This window comes from Scyliorhinus torazame, chromosome 17 (genome assembly GCF_047496885.1).
Source record: "Scyliorhinus torazame isolate Kashiwa2021f chromosome 17, sScyTor2.1, whole genome shotgun sequence".
NCBI classification, from domain to species: domain Eukaryota; kingdom Metazoa; phylum Chordata; class Chondrichthyes; order Carcharhiniformes; family Scyliorhinidae; genus Scyliorhinus; species Scyliorhinus torazame.
The window spans coordinates 174,057,396-174,073,114 of NC_092723.1; the positions used below are offsets into that span (position 1 = coordinate 174,057,396).

The 15,719-nt window shown below is 44.0% G+C and overlaps 1 protein-coding gene across 2 annotated transcripts in view; it reads right to left on the minus strand.

Annotated features, from left to right (window-relative positions):
- Positions 1-87: 87 nt before the first annotated feature.
- The window catches only part of nubp2 (nucleotide binding protein 2 (MinD homolog, E. coli)), a 20,363-nt gene continuing 4,731 nt past the window's right edge, over positions 88-15,719 (minus strand). For both annotated transcript variants that reach the window (XM_072481693.1, XM_072481692.1), the window contains exons 2-7: positions 15,135-15,247; positions 13,005-13,203; positions 11,318-11,472; positions 3,287-3,397; positions 1,927-1,996; positions 88-441 (exon numbers count right to left, since the gene is read on the minus strand). In XM_072481693.1, the coding sequence (XP_072337794.1) occupies positions 287-441; positions 1,927-1,996; positions 3,287-3,397; positions 11,318-11,472; positions 13,005-13,158 (645 nt within the window). In that variant the 5' untranslated portion in view covers positions 13,159-13,203; positions 15,135-15,247 and the 3' untranslated portion in view covers positions 88-286. The remainder of the gene's footprint in view (positions 442-1,926; positions 1,997-3,286; positions 3,398-11,317; positions 11,473-13,004; positions 13,204-15,134; positions 15,248-15,719) is intronic.

Here is a 15,719-nt window from a genome sequence, read left to right on the forward strand (position 1 = left end):
CACCAGAACAGAATGTCTAGCCTGTAAACATTCTTCATTTTAAGCACAACATGCTGTGGTGGTTCTAGCACAGTCACAAAAAATAACTGGAGTACAAATTGTTTATTTTTTAATTGCACATTTCAGTAGATACAACAAAAGGCATTACTGGTCCATTATTCAAGTGTTTCCATTTCGGGAAGAAACACTGATCATTGCATCCTTGCATCCCAAGAGTAGGAGTTCTGTAGCTTCTATTCTGCAAACCCCCAACCCCGACAGTTCAATGTGTATAAAAGGAATGATATCATGTATGAAGTGCAGAGGATTCACTGTCATTACTTAAAATCTTCTCCACTATATTATTAATGGCGTCAAAGGTTGCACTCTTTGGAAAGGCTTGGATGAAATTTCGACCTTCTTCCAGACTATGCGACAGCTGAGGATCTAGAGGGACACGCCCTGGTAAGAGAAAATGTAAACAATGACACTTCAAGAACTAAGAGGAAAACTACCACTGTCAAAGCAATTCATTCTGTGGCTCGTGAAGCCTTAACTAAAGCCCCTTCAAATGGCTGCAGTAAATAAAGGGGAGAAAATCCTATAGTCTTGAAATTATGATGTGAAATAACAGATTTAAACTTATGCTTTGTCTGGTATTCCCTTCTCCAATGCAAGAGAAAATAATTCACACATTCTCACCTTATACTAATCATAACTTCAAGACTAAAGTAAAAGCTATTATTGTAAAACACTCAATTTGAATAAGTTTCTAAAAGAAAACAAATGTCTATAAATATCAAATTGAAAACAATTAAAGAGACAAATCATAGAATTCCTACAGTGCAGGAGGCGGCCATTCGTCCTTTGAGTCTGCACCGACTCTCTGTAAGAGCACCCTACCTCGGCCCACTCCCTTGCCCTATCCATGTAATCCCACCTAACCTGCACATCTTTGGACTGTGGGAGGAAACCAGGAGCACCCGGAGGAAACACACTCAGACACGGGGAGAAAGTGCAAACTTTACACAGTCACTTGAGGCCGGAATTGAATCTGGGTCCCTGGTGCTGTGAGACAGCAGCTCTAACCACGGTGCCACCGTACCAGCCATAATAAGGGGCTTTTATTTTAAGTGTACTTCTTCAATACTAAGGAGGGATGTTTTTGTTTAATTTAAAAAAGCCATAGAAAGTCAATGATCATCCTTGAAGATGCTCACAATAAAAATTATTTTCCCTTCATGCAGCGATGTACTACTTTCCCACATTATAATTCTGTTTACGTGCCTATTTTCGTTAAATGTGTTCCCTATACCTGCAAGGCTGGACAAGTGGGCACAGGTTAGCATATTTAGGACACATATCAAATATTGGCACATTAAAAAAAAATGATTAGCACTCAGTAACGCTTGGAGTTGGAAAACCTTGGAATCATTTGAGATAGCTGAATGCTGTAATTTAGAAGAGCAGGGTACATCATCAATTTTATTTAGATGGGCTCCCTGATCTGTGACTGCAAGGTTTTTGACTGATCGGGGAAAGGGGGTCCTTAATCTTGGATGGGTCAAAGCGAGTCCTTAATCTGTGACCATGTTCTGAATTATTTAATGCCCACATTCACCAGGAAAGAAGTCAGCATGCTCCATGCTCAACAGACACGCCAAATATAAAATTCCTGGGGAAGAGGTAGGAGTCCTTGAACAGGTGCAGTACTACATACGCTAAATGAAATGTAGCCTCAAGTGATAAATATATTTTGCTCACTACTTTTTCTCAAAATGAACACAAATCATCCCGTCTATTGATCATAAAAATGCATTGTTACAGGTCATAGTTTGTGAAGAAATTCCTTTTATTACATAAACATTGCCAAGGTGGTTAGCCGAGATAATCAACCTCCAATACACACATGTGATTTACTTCAAAAGTTCGCTCCAAGGTGCTTACCTAAAAATGGAACTTCAGATTGCTCAGCAAGTGCTGCTCCCCCTCCGCTGGAAAACACATTAGTGCATTCCTGAAAAAGCAATCATTTAGTGAAGTTAAAACCTGAACCAGCACCATTGCGTCCCTTTAATAATAATCTTTATTAATGTCACAAGTAGGCTTACATTAACACTGCAATGAAGTTACTGTGAAAAGCCCCTAGTCGCCACACTCCGACGCCTGTTCGGGTACACTGAAGGAGAATTCAGAGTGTCCAATTCACTTAACAAGCACGTCTTTCAGGACTTGAGCCCAGTGACCCATTCTTCATGCAAGTCTAGATGATGAGTCAGCAAATGATTTGTCTTTGCCTCATTTAGTAGGCTGGCTTAGACTGAGGCCCAGATCAATGCCCAGCAATTGTCAAGCTCTCGGACTAGGCCCAGAAACCGTGCCAGGCGTTGGTTTCATTGCTCCAAGAGCAGCACGGTAGCACAGAGGTTAGCACGGGTGCTTCACAGCGCCAGGGTCCCAGGTTCGATTCCCAGCTTGGGTCACTGTCTGTGTGCACGTTCTCCCCGTGTGCGCGTGGGTTTCCTCCGGGTGCTCCGGTTTCCTCCCACAGTCCAAAAATGTACATGCTAGGTGGATTGGCCATGCTAAATTGCCCTTGGTTTCCGAAAAGGTTAGGTGGGGTTACTGGGTTAGGGGATACGGGGATAAGGTGGAGGTGTGGGGCTTATGTCGGATGCTCTTTCCAAGGGTAGGTGCAGACTTGAAGGGCCGAATGGCCTCCTTCTACTCTGTAAATTCTATGACTTGTGGGAGGAAACCGTAGCACCCAGGGGAAACCCACGCAGGCACGGGGAGAACGTGCAGACTCCGCAGACAGTGACCCAAGCTGGGAATCAAACCCGGATCCCTGGCGCTGTGAAGCAACAGTGCTAACCACTGTGCTACCATGCCGCCCACAAGTCAACAGTCTTGAGTGTTGTATCAAATTAAGTTTAATCACATATATTTAGCGTTTTCCAAGCACAGATATGCAGCACATCAATTATCATTTCATCCGCTTGCTCTTCAAGCGGAAATCCAACTTAGGTGGATTGCGTCTAGTTTTCGATCACTCACGATATTGTGGTTTAAATGGAGCACACAAACCAGAAAACATTTCAATATATTAAAAGATCAGAGATTTTTATTTTCTTTAACTCTCGGATGTTAAGAAAGGTGTGTGGCTGGAATTTCACCTCCAGCAGAAATATTAATATTGACAATATGCAACCAGCCCAGGTTTTCAAATTCCAAGCAAGTTTCTTTACTTGTTCTCAGTGACCTTAAACCCACAATTAACAGAATTCAACAAGTTTTTAATACTTACTGAACAGTTGGGGCAAACAAAGCCACTCATGTTTTCAATTATTCCCACCACTGGTAGCCCAGTTTTCTTGCAGAACGTCAATTCTCTTCTTACGTCTCCTACAGACACTGCCTGTTGATAAAACCAAAACATTGAGACAGTATTCACCCAGAAGACGGAGAATGGTGATGCACAGTAGTTTCAAAATAAAACTAGTCAACATTCATTGTCATATATGAATGATGATCAAAGGGGTATAGTAGTGTAGATTGATCACTTCTCATAGAATCATAGCCCAGGAGCTTTCATAAGGCATGAGAAGAATGTTTTCGTCGAGCACAAAAGTAGTAGAGATTTTAAAAATAATAATGATCAGGCGATGCCACATTTAATAAAATTCACAAGACTGTTGGAGGACAGAAGACTGACAGGAGTCAGCAGTTTGATACAGTTGAGTGAATGAATTACACTATTAGACATTGTAGCATGATTTGAACAGAGTGAGGATGTGGGAAGAGAAGTCTGCAAAATGGCACATTTAAAGCAGAGGGGAAATTGCAGAGAAGCACTGACTGTAGTAAGAATGAAGGAAGTTTGCGCCAAAGGAAGAAATTAGTGGGATTGTCTATCAGATGAAGAGGCGAAACAGGAGAGCAAGGTCTTTAATTAATAGATAGAGTTGGAAGGTCTAATACAGGTAGGGAATATACAGTGAATGGTAGAACCCTCAAGAGTATTGACAGTCAGGTCCATAGGTCACTGAAAGGGGCAACACAGGTGGAGAAGGTAGTCAAGAAGGCATACGGCATGCTTGCCTTCATTGGCCGGGGCATTGAGTATAAAAATTGGCAAGTCGTGTTGCAGCTGTATAGAACCTTAGTTAGGCCACACTTGGAGTATAGTGTTCAATTCTGGTCGCCTCACTACCAGAAGGATGTGGAGGCTTCAGAGAGGGTGCAGAGGAGATTTACCAGGACACTGCCTGGTATGGAGGGCATTAGTTATGAGGAGAGGTTGAATAAACTTGGTTTGTTCTCACTGGAATGAAGGAGGTTGAGGGGCGACCTGATAGAGGTCTACAAAGTTATGAGGGGCATAGACAAAGTGGATAGTCAGAGACTTTTTCCCAGGGTAGAGGGGTCAATTACTAGGGGGCATAGGTTTAAGGTGCACGGGGCAACGTTTAGAGGAGATGTACGAGGCAAGTTTTTCTTACACAGAGGGTAGTGGGTGCCTGGAACTCGCTGCTGGAGGAGGTGGTGGAAGCAGGGACGATAGTGACATTTAAGGGCATCTTGACAAATACATGAATAGGATGGGAATAGAGGGATACGGACCCTGGAAATGTAGAAGATTTTAGTTTAGACGGGCAACATGGTCGGCGCAGGCTTGGAGGGCCGAAGGGCCTGTTCCTGTGCTGTACTTTTCTTTGTTCTATATGTATGTATATTACGGTGCATTTAGCATCTCCTATACCAGGTTGTAGGCTCTGCTGCCTGATGTTGTACACACACAATCTGTTGAGGAGGTCCATGTTGAAGAGCTTGCCAGGCACTGATAGCAGCGTTAGCCCCTCCAATTGTAGCAGTTGCTGAGATTCCTTTTCTTTGGCAGCTCGACAATTACTCTTCACCTCCAGTTGTCCTGGAGGTCGTTCACAGTCCAGACCTTGTTGACCAGGTCTGTGAGCTCCATTGTGTAGGTGTTCTTGCCATGTTTCTGGTAATCTCATCAATTCCAAGTGCCTTGGTGTTCTTTGGAACTCTGATCTGGCAATTTCTTCCAGGTTAACACTCAGCTGTTGAGGTGCAGTGCTGTTGTCGAACTCAAACATGAAGCAGGGGCTGGGCAGGTTGAGGATCTCCCGAAAGTATTCCACCCACTTTGCCTCCTGCTCCTTTTCTGTCAATGGTGTCCTTCCGTCCTTCCCCTTGTCTGATAAGACCATCAGATCGACAGAGGAGCAGAATTCGGCTACTCGGCCCATCGAGTCTGCTCCGCCATTCAATCATGGCTGATATTTTCTCATCCCCATTCTCCTGCCTTCTTCCCATAACCCCTGATCCCCTTATAATCAAGAACCTATCTATCTCTGTCTTAAAGACACTCAGTGATTTGGCCTCCACAGCCTTCTGCAGTAAAGAGTTCCACAGATTCACCACCCTCTGGCTGAAGAAATTCCTCCTCATCTCGGTTTTAAAGGATCGTCCCTTTCGTCTGCGATTGTGCCCTCTGGTTCTAGTTTTTCCTACAAGTAGAAACATCCTCTCCACGTCCACACTATCCAGGCCTCGCAGTACCCTGTAAGTTTCAATAAGATCCCCCCTTCTAAACTCCAACGAGTACAGACCCAGAGTCCTCAACCGTTCCTCATACGACAAGTTCTTCATTCCAGTGATCATTCTAGTGAACTTCCTCTGGACCCTTTCCAAGGCCAGCACATCCTTCCTTAGATACGGGGCCCAAAACTGCTCACAATACTCCAATGACCAGAGCCTTATACAGCCTCAGAGGTACATCCCTGGTCTTGTATTCTAGCCTCTTGCCACGAATGCCAACTAGCATTTGCCTTCTTAACTGCCGACTGAACCTGCACATTAACCTTAATAGAATCGTGAACAAGGGCTCCCAAGTCCCTTTGTGCTTCTGATTTCCTAAGCATTTCCCCATTTAGAAAATAGTCTATGCCTAAATTCCTCCTTCCAGAGTGCATAACCTGACACTTTTCCACAGTTTTTCATTTGCCACTTCATTGCCCACTCTCCCAGCTTGTCCAAATCCTTCTGCAGCTCCCTTGCTTCAATACTACCTGTCCCTCTACAGATCTGATACAATTGCTGTTGCTTCATGCATCAGTAAGTTCCATCCTTGTTTGCCTTTCTTGCAGCTTTTTTGCATGGCTTTATCCAGCCTTCTATACTTTTGCATTTTTGCCTTTGCTCAATATTCTTTTCCTGGCACCTCTTGCTCTTCAACAGCTTTCTTTCATCAATCAACTTCCATGATGCGTCAGTGATCCATCATCGTCCTTTGCTGGATCTGCTCCTTCTGATCTCTCCTTAATCCGCCTTTTGAAGAATTGCCACTGTTCCTCAATGTTGCCCAAGCTAGAAGTACTTTGAATCTGTTGGAGTCAGCAGGACAGAAACTGTCTGACAGGCACTTGTCCTTCAGTTTCTCTGTTGCAAATGGCAATGTTTCTTGGAGGGTGCTGCCTTCTTCTGCTCAAGTGGCTCTAACAAAAGGTGGTGGCCAGATCCTACATCAGCATCTTGACAAGTCTGGACATCTTCTGGGGCCATCTGCCATCTGCTGCTGATATAGTCAATTTCATTCAAAGTGTTAACATCTGGCGACCTCCATGCCCTTTTGTTGATATCCTTGTGTTTAAAGAAGGAATGCTGTGTATCAGAAGCCACATGTTATCGACTTCATTGATTTCAAGGTTTTCAATAGCATCCAGTGGCAATCACTCTGATACATCACAAGACACTACAGCACCCCAGAGTAGTATATCAGCATCTTCAAAGTGTTATACTGCAATGTCAGTCGCTACATCAAAGCCAACATGGACTCCATCATCACAGGAGTATAGCAACGCTCTATTCTCGCCCCATTCCTTTTCCTCAAGTTATTAATTTCATGATGAGGGAGATTAGTGCAGAATTGGCATTCTGTGACAACATCACCGGTTGGCAGATCTGGGTTTCACAAGCAACAAGCCAGCCAAAGGAGACATGAGGATGTACATTTAAGGAGGATCTTCAAGAGCGGGACACCACCTGGGCTGGAGTGAAAGAGATGTACCAGAGCCGGTGATGGAGTCTTGCTGCCCACAAGTCCTCTGGTCACGTGCGAGACAAAGTCTAAGTCAGTAAGTAATACTGGATTGATAAAAATTGAGACTGGAAACAAAGTTTTTTTTTAAATTTAGTGTATCCAATTATTTTTTTTTCCAATTAAGGGGCAATTTAGCATGGCCAATCCACCTAACCTGCACATCTTTGGGTTGGTGGGGGCGAGACCCACGCAGACACGGCAGAATGTGCAAACTCCACACGGACAGTGACCCAGGGCCGGGATTCGAACCCGGGTCCTCAGCGCCGTAGGCAGCAATACTATCCATTGGGCCACCATGCTGCCCAAGGCTGGAAACAAAGTTGACTTGGGATGCCTGAACCAGATTCCAATCCCAAACGCAGAATTTTTATGAGATGCAGATCACTTGTCATGATTGGATAATGCTGCAGTAGAAGGTCCAGCAGAGGAGTATGAGGAAGGCAAACAACTTTCAACGCCAAGCAGAATAACATCATTTATGACAGAAGAGTAAAAAAACAGCAGTTAAGAGTGTGGAAAATCAAAGAAATTCTTAAATACCATCCCAGTTAATTGAATTATAATGCCAAACAGGAATGTAATTGATTTATAAAGTGAAAGGCGTCAATGCCTCAAAGTTAAATTTTATAGGATTAACAAGGTCAGCTCCGTGGTCTTTGCAATGCACAATGCTGACAATAGGGGGCAATCCCAACAAATGCTGGAACCGAGGCTAAAACAAGAAAATGCAGGAAATATTCAGCAGGCCTGACCGTCCTAATGGAGAGAGAAGCAGGGTTAATGTTTCATGTCAAATATGACTCCTGTTCAATTTTCTTTTGTGTGGGGAAGGGGGGGGGCAATTTATCGTGGCCAATCACCTACCCTGCACATCTTTTTGGGTTGTTGGGGTGAGATCCACGCAGACACGGAGAGAATGCGTAAACTCCACACGGACAGGGTCCTGGGTTGAACCCAGGTCCTCAGTGCTGTGAGGCAGCAGTGCTAACCACTGCACCACCGTGCTTCCCTTCCTCTTCAGTCTTTAGCTTCCATTTCAGGTTTGCAGCACCCCATATTTTGGTTTTATTCTGGAACTGAGAAGATTACTTTACATCAGTCACTCCATTTTATGCATTTCAGACGGCACTGCATGAAATGGCGCAAAGCAAGACTTCATGGAAAATGCGGAGGGACAGAGATATTTCTGAACTGAAAAAAATATTTTAAGCCAGGTTCAATAGCAAATGTGAAAATCTTCCAATTAGGCTCAGCGATGTACAATATTACATGACATCCAAAAGTCTCCGTATTTTGGCAAAAAGAAATTGGACGCAAAGACCCACAAGTATTTTGGTGTTTCCGAGAAATCCTTATCAGGACAGGCAGAGGGGATAGCAGGGCAAAGCATACAGTTTCAGGCTCCCTGTTCCTTTTCCGGTCATATATTGCGACCCATGCAGGGACATCCGCATAATATATCTATCCACAAATACGTGAGGACATGCAGGAATTATGTAATTTGATGGGATAACCATATTCATGTCCATTTTTATACTGGCTGCAAAGGAGATTGATCCTGAAAACTACCTCTGAGTCTGGGACAATAAATATGCTTTAATTGGAAAGTAAATGCATTTACGTTTGAAGGAAAAAATTCTCGAGCGCTGCTACATTGCTGCGCTTTGTTCTTGCTGAAATGGTCAACAGGGAAATGCATGCCACAGCTACATAGCTTATTGAACTGTCACGCTAGCCTTTTGAACAAACATTTGGCATTTGTCTGTCACCAAAATCTCACGCTAAAAACAGAAATCAAAGTACGGAACCCAATTCCTTTATCCCTACATGGAAGGTGGGCATTGCTGGCAAGGCCAGCATTTGTTGCCCATCTCTAATTGCTCTTGAACTGAGTGCTTGCTGGGCCATTTCAAAGGGCACATTGGTGTGGAACTGGAGTCAATAGGGGTTGTTTAGCACAGGGCTAAATCGCTGGCTTTGAAAGCAGACCAAGGCAGGCCAGCAGCGCGGTTCAATTCCCGTACCAGCCTCCCCGAACAGGCGCCGGAATGTGGGGACTAGGGGGCTTTTCACAGTAACTTCATTTGAAGCCTACTTGTGACAATAAGCGATTTTCATTTCATTTCATTTTCATATGGAGGCCAGACCAGGTAACAATATCCTTCCATTAAGGGCATTTAAAAAAAATATATATATATATTTATTAAAGTTTTTTAACAACACAACTTTTTCCCCTGACAAACACCCCCCCCCCCGTAACAAAATAACACAAAATCGCACTGATCGCACAAGCTATATACATGGCAAAATGGTATATTTACATAGCTTTATACACTGGCTCTCGCCCGCACGTGCCAGTTTCCCCCACCCTCCATGTTATCTCCTGCTCCTCCATCCCCTCAAACAATCTCTCGTTCCCCCCCCCCCCCCCCCCCCCCCCCCCAAAACCAGGGTTGCTGCTGCTGCTGACCGACCTTCCTCTAACGCTCCGTGAGGTAGTCTAGGAACGGTTGCCACCGCCTGTAGAACCCCTGCGCAGACCCTCTCAAGGCAAACTTAATCCTCTCCAGCTTTATGAACCCAGTCATGTCGTTTATCCAAGCCTCCAGGCTAGGGGGCTTCGCCTCCTTCCACAATAGCAAGATCCTTCGCCGGGCTACTAGGGACGCAAAGGCCAGAATTCCGGCCTCTTTCGCCTCCTGCACTCCCGGCTCATCCACTACTCCGAATATTGCTAGCCCCCAGCTTGGCTTGACCCGGACTTTCACCACCTGAGATATTGCTCCCGCCACTCCTCTCCAGAACACCTCCAGTGCCGGGCATGACCAAAACATGTGAACATGGTTCGCCGGACTCCCTGAACACCTTCCACATCTGTCCTCTATCCCAAAGAACCTACTCAACTCGCCCCGTCAAGTGCGCTCTGTGACCACCTTAAATTGTATCAGGCTGAGCCTAGCACGAGGAGGAGGAATTAACCCTACCCAGGGCCTCAGCCCACAAACCTTCCTCGATCTCCTCCCCCAGCTCCTCCTCCCATTTACCCTTCAACTGTTCTGCTAGGGCTTCCCCCTCTTCTTTCATCTCTTGGTGTATTGCCGAAACCTTGCCCTCCCCGACCCATACACCCGAGATCACCGTCTTGAATTTCTTGTGCCGGGAGCAACGGGAATTCCCTGACCTGTCGCCTCACAAAAGCCCTCACCTGCATATATCTAAATGCATTTCCCGGGGGTAGCTCAAACTTTTCCTCCAGTGCCCCTAGGCTCGCAAATGTCCCGTCAATGAACAGGTCCCACATTCTTCTAATCCCCGCCCGATGCCAGCCCTGGAACCCCCCGTCCATCTTCCCCGGGACAAACCGGTGGTTACCCCTGATCAGGGACCACACCGAGGCTCCCACTGCACCCCTGTGCCGTCTCCACTGGCTCCAGATCCTTAACGTTGCCGCCACCACCGGGCTCGTGGTATACTTTGATGGCGAGAACGGCAGCGGTGCCGTCACCAACGCCCCCAGGCTCGTTCCTTTACAGGACGCCATCTCCATCTCCATCCTCTTCCATGCCGCCCCCTCTCCCTCCATAACTCACTTGCGGATCATCGCCACATTTGCTGCCCAGTAGTAGCTCCCTAGGTTTGGCAGCGCCAGCCCTCCTCGGTCCCTACTGCGTTCCAGGAACCCTCTCCTTACCCTCGGGGTCTTATTAGCCCACACAAACCCATTAAGGGCATTTTGAGAGCAAGTGAACCAGATGAGTTTTTATGAACATGGTTTCATGGTCACCATGACTGTGACTAACTTTGAATTCCAGATTTATTGACTGAATTTAAATTCTACCCATGGTGGGTTTTGAACCCGTGACCCCAGGGCATTAGTCTGAATCTCAGGATTACTAATTTAGTGACATTACCACCACACCACAGTATCCCGTGTCACAGCTTTATGACTAATATCAAAAGTCAATCGTCAGGGATTCTAGTTCAAACACATTTTTGACTACATTTTCCACAATTTGGATGCGGCTGCTTGGGACATAAGAGGTGCATTTGGCCAAGGTGGAGTCCAGTGTACTGTGATTTAAACCATCCAGGTAACTGACAGAGAAACATCACTGTACGCAACATTCAACTACCTGTAGCAGCATTTATTGGCCTCGTACGAGAAAAACAATTTTTAAAAAATCTCAACCTGAAATTTCTCATTAAACTCACCTGAGGTGTTGTAACCAACAGAGCTCCGTCAGGTTTATACTGACGAAGGCACTCCACCACCGAGATGTGTTCATCAGAGGTCCCGGGCGGCGTGTCTATAATGAGGTAGTCCAGCTCTCCCCAGGCCACATCAGAAATGAACTGTTTGATAAGAGCTAAGTGGGGAGGGGGAGAAAGGTTTTTAAAAGTCTAAAGCAAACACGAGAAAAATCACAGTTCGTTCATAAATCCAGAGGGTAATTAAAGCCTCACAATTCAACTTGCGGGCCAAGTTTAAAAGGATAATTTCAGTATTTTTAGCTCCTCCACCTAAGATTACAAGTCACAATTCCAGGGTTACAGGTCACTCGACTGCACCTGTTTAGGGGCTGTTTAGCACACTGGGCTAAATCGCTGGCTTTTAAAGCAGACCAAGGCAGGCCAGCAGCACGGTTCAATTCCCGTACCAGCCTCCCCGAACAGGCGCCGGAATGTGGCGACTCAGGGCTTTTCACAGTAACTTCATTTGAAGCCTGCTTGTGACAATAAGCGATTTACATTTCATTTTTCATTTCACCTACTTCAGGTGAAATAGGGTTAGAGGGGTGGGTAGTCTTCTTGCCACTCCTAGGAGATTACACGATCGCTAGCTGGGTAAGAAATGTCTAGGTGCTCCACAGAAGTATGAGAGACAATCTTAATGGACTACTTGGTCCTTTCCTGCCAGTCACAGGTCCACAGATATAATTCAGTCTCCATTTTAGTCACAAATTCTAATTTTAACATTTCCGTGCCATTATCTTTATCCACGTCCACATCTATTGTGGGAACAGAATCACAGAAGCTGCCAATGTAACCTTGTGTTAAACCGCAATAACACCCGCCTGCCAGTGGAATAAGTTATCAAGCGGTCCACACAGACGCAAGGGCCCTGACATTTCACGGGGGCTCTACTGGTAACTCACAGGACAACTTCAAGTGGCTGCAATCACCCACTGCACATCGTCCCTGAGTGCCACACCAGTCTCTCATTTCAGTTACATCGGAGAGATGGCTTGTGGAATTTCACTACCTGGATCAAAATTCTCCAGTAGAGCCCATAAGAGGTTGAAGGATATGGCATTTTTGCAACAGCAGTAGTACACCAGTAACACGGAGTGTACTTTTCCGCTGCTGAGTTGACGTTGTGTTAAACTGGATTTAAAGTCTAATTTCTATTTGCTCAAGACATAAAATTAGTATCGGGGGTAATTGATGTTTAAGGTTTGCAGATTGGCAAGTATTTCTAAATTTTTGGCTGCAGGTCAGAACAAAAATTATCAAGTGACTGCCTTTCTACATTTTTATATAAAAAACTGGATACTCCAAAGTGCAATGTTTGAAGTCCAACATTTCTATGATGAATTCTGTTCCGATAGAAATATTACTCTCAAATAAAGCTTTTAGCTTCAGGGAAGCATCTGTGCCAAGAACTCACATCTTTTGCATGAATTTTATTACAATCAACCATTTTGTATTTAACACTGCACAGCAAAACATGAAAATCAATTCCTCATCAAAAGTGTTTGCTATAACCTGAGCATTGTTTGGAAAAGTCACCAACATGCCAAAGGAGTGTTTCAAACGGTCACAGATTACTTGTAATCAATTATCAATGCACCCAACGCAAGATTATTTTGATCCATATGTTAAAGTAATGTGACCTCACCAGTTTTCTTAGGTCCTCTCCATATCACAGCATCATCTGGAGTCTCCAAGAGGAAGCCTATTGACATCAAGCACATTGTTTTATCTTTGTCTACATATACTGGTACCCAGCCAGCATCACATTGATGTACAGCGCTGTTCAGAACATTCAGCATCCGAGGGATGCTGGGACCGCACAGATCAATGTCCAGAATTCCAACCTGAAATAAAACAATTCAGCAATAAATTAAACAAACAACTGAAAGGGTTTGAAAGCAGAGATTGACTAGAATGACAGCAAAACTAAAGATGACAGTAATGAAAAGCTGTACTTTCTTATAGGAAGAGGTCACAAAGGGAGGGGTAGGAGCGGCACGGTGGCTGGGACTGCTGCCTCACGGCGCTGAGGACCCGGGTTCGATCCCGGCCCCGAGTCACTGTCCCTGTGAAGTTTGCACATTCTCTCCGTATCTGCGTGGGACTCACCCCCACAACCCAAAGATGTGCAAGGTAGGTGGATTGACCACGCTAAATTGTCCCTTAAGTGGGAAAAAAAAAGCATTGCATACCCTAATTTGATTTTTAAAATAGGGAAGGGGGGGGGCAAAGAGATCAAATGGAGGTTTTCAAAATTATGCAATGATTTCAGAGAGTATAAAACTGAAAAACTGTCCCCAATATAAATCAGGTTCAAAATTAGCAAAAATAGATGGAAGCTGGAACTTTTCTGCAGAATGTCATCAGAACATGGAAGGTTTTACCACAACTAGCCTATGAGACTAAAAAAACTAAATTGAAAAGTGAATTGGATAAGCATTTGGTCAGAACAGAAAAATATTTGAACATCTGATTTTGTTTAATGCATATGTTCAAGTGGTTTTAAAGCATTCAATACTTTTTCTTAGCACACCCAGTTTTTTTTTCCTTCTGGTCAGACTTACAGCAAATTTAACAGAGTCAAAAATTTAGACTGCTTCTGCCAGCAAATTAGAAACTATTTGCGACAGTAATCTGCAAGTTTTCCATGCTGGCAAACTAGTCAGTTGCAGTGCGAAATTCCGGAGCAAAGGGTTACCCTAAATGCTGTATTTCTCAATGGTGAATTTCTTGTTACAAGTAGACTGGCCACGAGGTATTGCGCAGTCTTGTATATGCTTTGATTGATTGTTCAGGAATGGTACAAGGAAAGTTGTGGGAAACAATTGTTTTCCCCACTGGAGTGGGATACTGTATGGACCAGTGAGACAAATTTCAGGAGAAAACGCCTTCACAAATGAAGCACTAATTGTACAATAATCGGGGCAGAGTTTTGGCTAGGTTGCACCAGGCCATCCAGGCGTTGGCCAAACCGCAACAAAAGATCAAGGATTTTAAGGCACAAATTGAAATTCCATGGCCTTTCAAGCTGGTTTAAAAATTGACGTTGGTGCTGCCCACAAAATAGGCTACATCCCCAGATTGAATGGATCACTACGATGAATTTCTGTTACATGTGTCTATGTGTAGCCCTTAAAGGATGCTCTTAAAATTGATTTGTTTTTATTTTTAGGTGCGAGGACACCAACAGTTACCGTTTAAAAGCTTCACAATATTAAAACTGACTACTATATACCAATAAAACTAATTTTTAAAAACGTTTTCAGTTATTTGAAATCAGGTGGTGGACTGCAAATATCTTCAATGTATCAAATGTTCTGATAAGAAAACAAAGAAAATACAAACATTCTTTAAAACAAATGTCCATTTTATGTTTGACAATTTATGATTTGATGTTCAGTGATATCCAAATAAGTAGAAAATTGAGCACAAAAAATGCTCCATTTAGGAAGTCAGCACAATTCTGAGTGCATTTTGCACCCGAATTGTCAACTTCACCCAAAGCAGAATGGCCAGGAAAATCCGACCAGAGTTACAGCTCTGTGCAGGACATTAGTTGCATGGACATTAAGGGGTAGAAATAGATTTGTGTTTGCCACCATCAACAGGTTTTGCATTGCTTTTTCTTTCTGCTGCCATGTTGTGTCCTTAATGGACTCATCACTGATAGCATCTGTGACAGAAAAGGAACTAATTTTTAAATCAATACCTTTCACACAAAAAGTCATTTTTGTTCAGCATCAGGAGAGTATTCACCACACTGATTTCATCTTACCCTTTTCCCTGCGTTTCTCAATGCCAGTGCTAACTCTGTTGTTATGGTACTTTTCCCGACTCCTCCTTTGCCAGAGAGAACCAGCAGGATGTGGTCAACAGCAGCTAGATTACCTTGGTTTTAAAAAAAAAGGTACATTATTTAAACAATGTACATTTCAGCAACTTAAACAGGTAAAGACACTGTCTGACTGAGGGGACAAATAAGTACAGGCTAATTCCAGTGGTTTCAAAACATTCAGCTCCTTAGCTATTTGACAATTGCAGTACTAACAGGTTTCTGTTGTCCTCTGAATAAGTGCCTCTCTGAATAAGTGCCTCTCTGAATAAGTGCCTCTTTAAACCAGGGGTTCTCCGTCCCCTAGCAGAGAATGTGCACTTGTGTCACTTCACTTCATGTGTTCCAAGGATTTCATGCAAATATTTTGAGACCAATGTCTATCTTCGCACCTAAGTTTTGTTTTGAATAGCCCTACAGAAGACTGACAAAGACATGAGAGGATGCTGTCGGTGTGGAAGTAACACAATTCAACACGTTCATATACTTTACATCTTATTCAAGCATTTGTTTTTTCACCTTATCCCT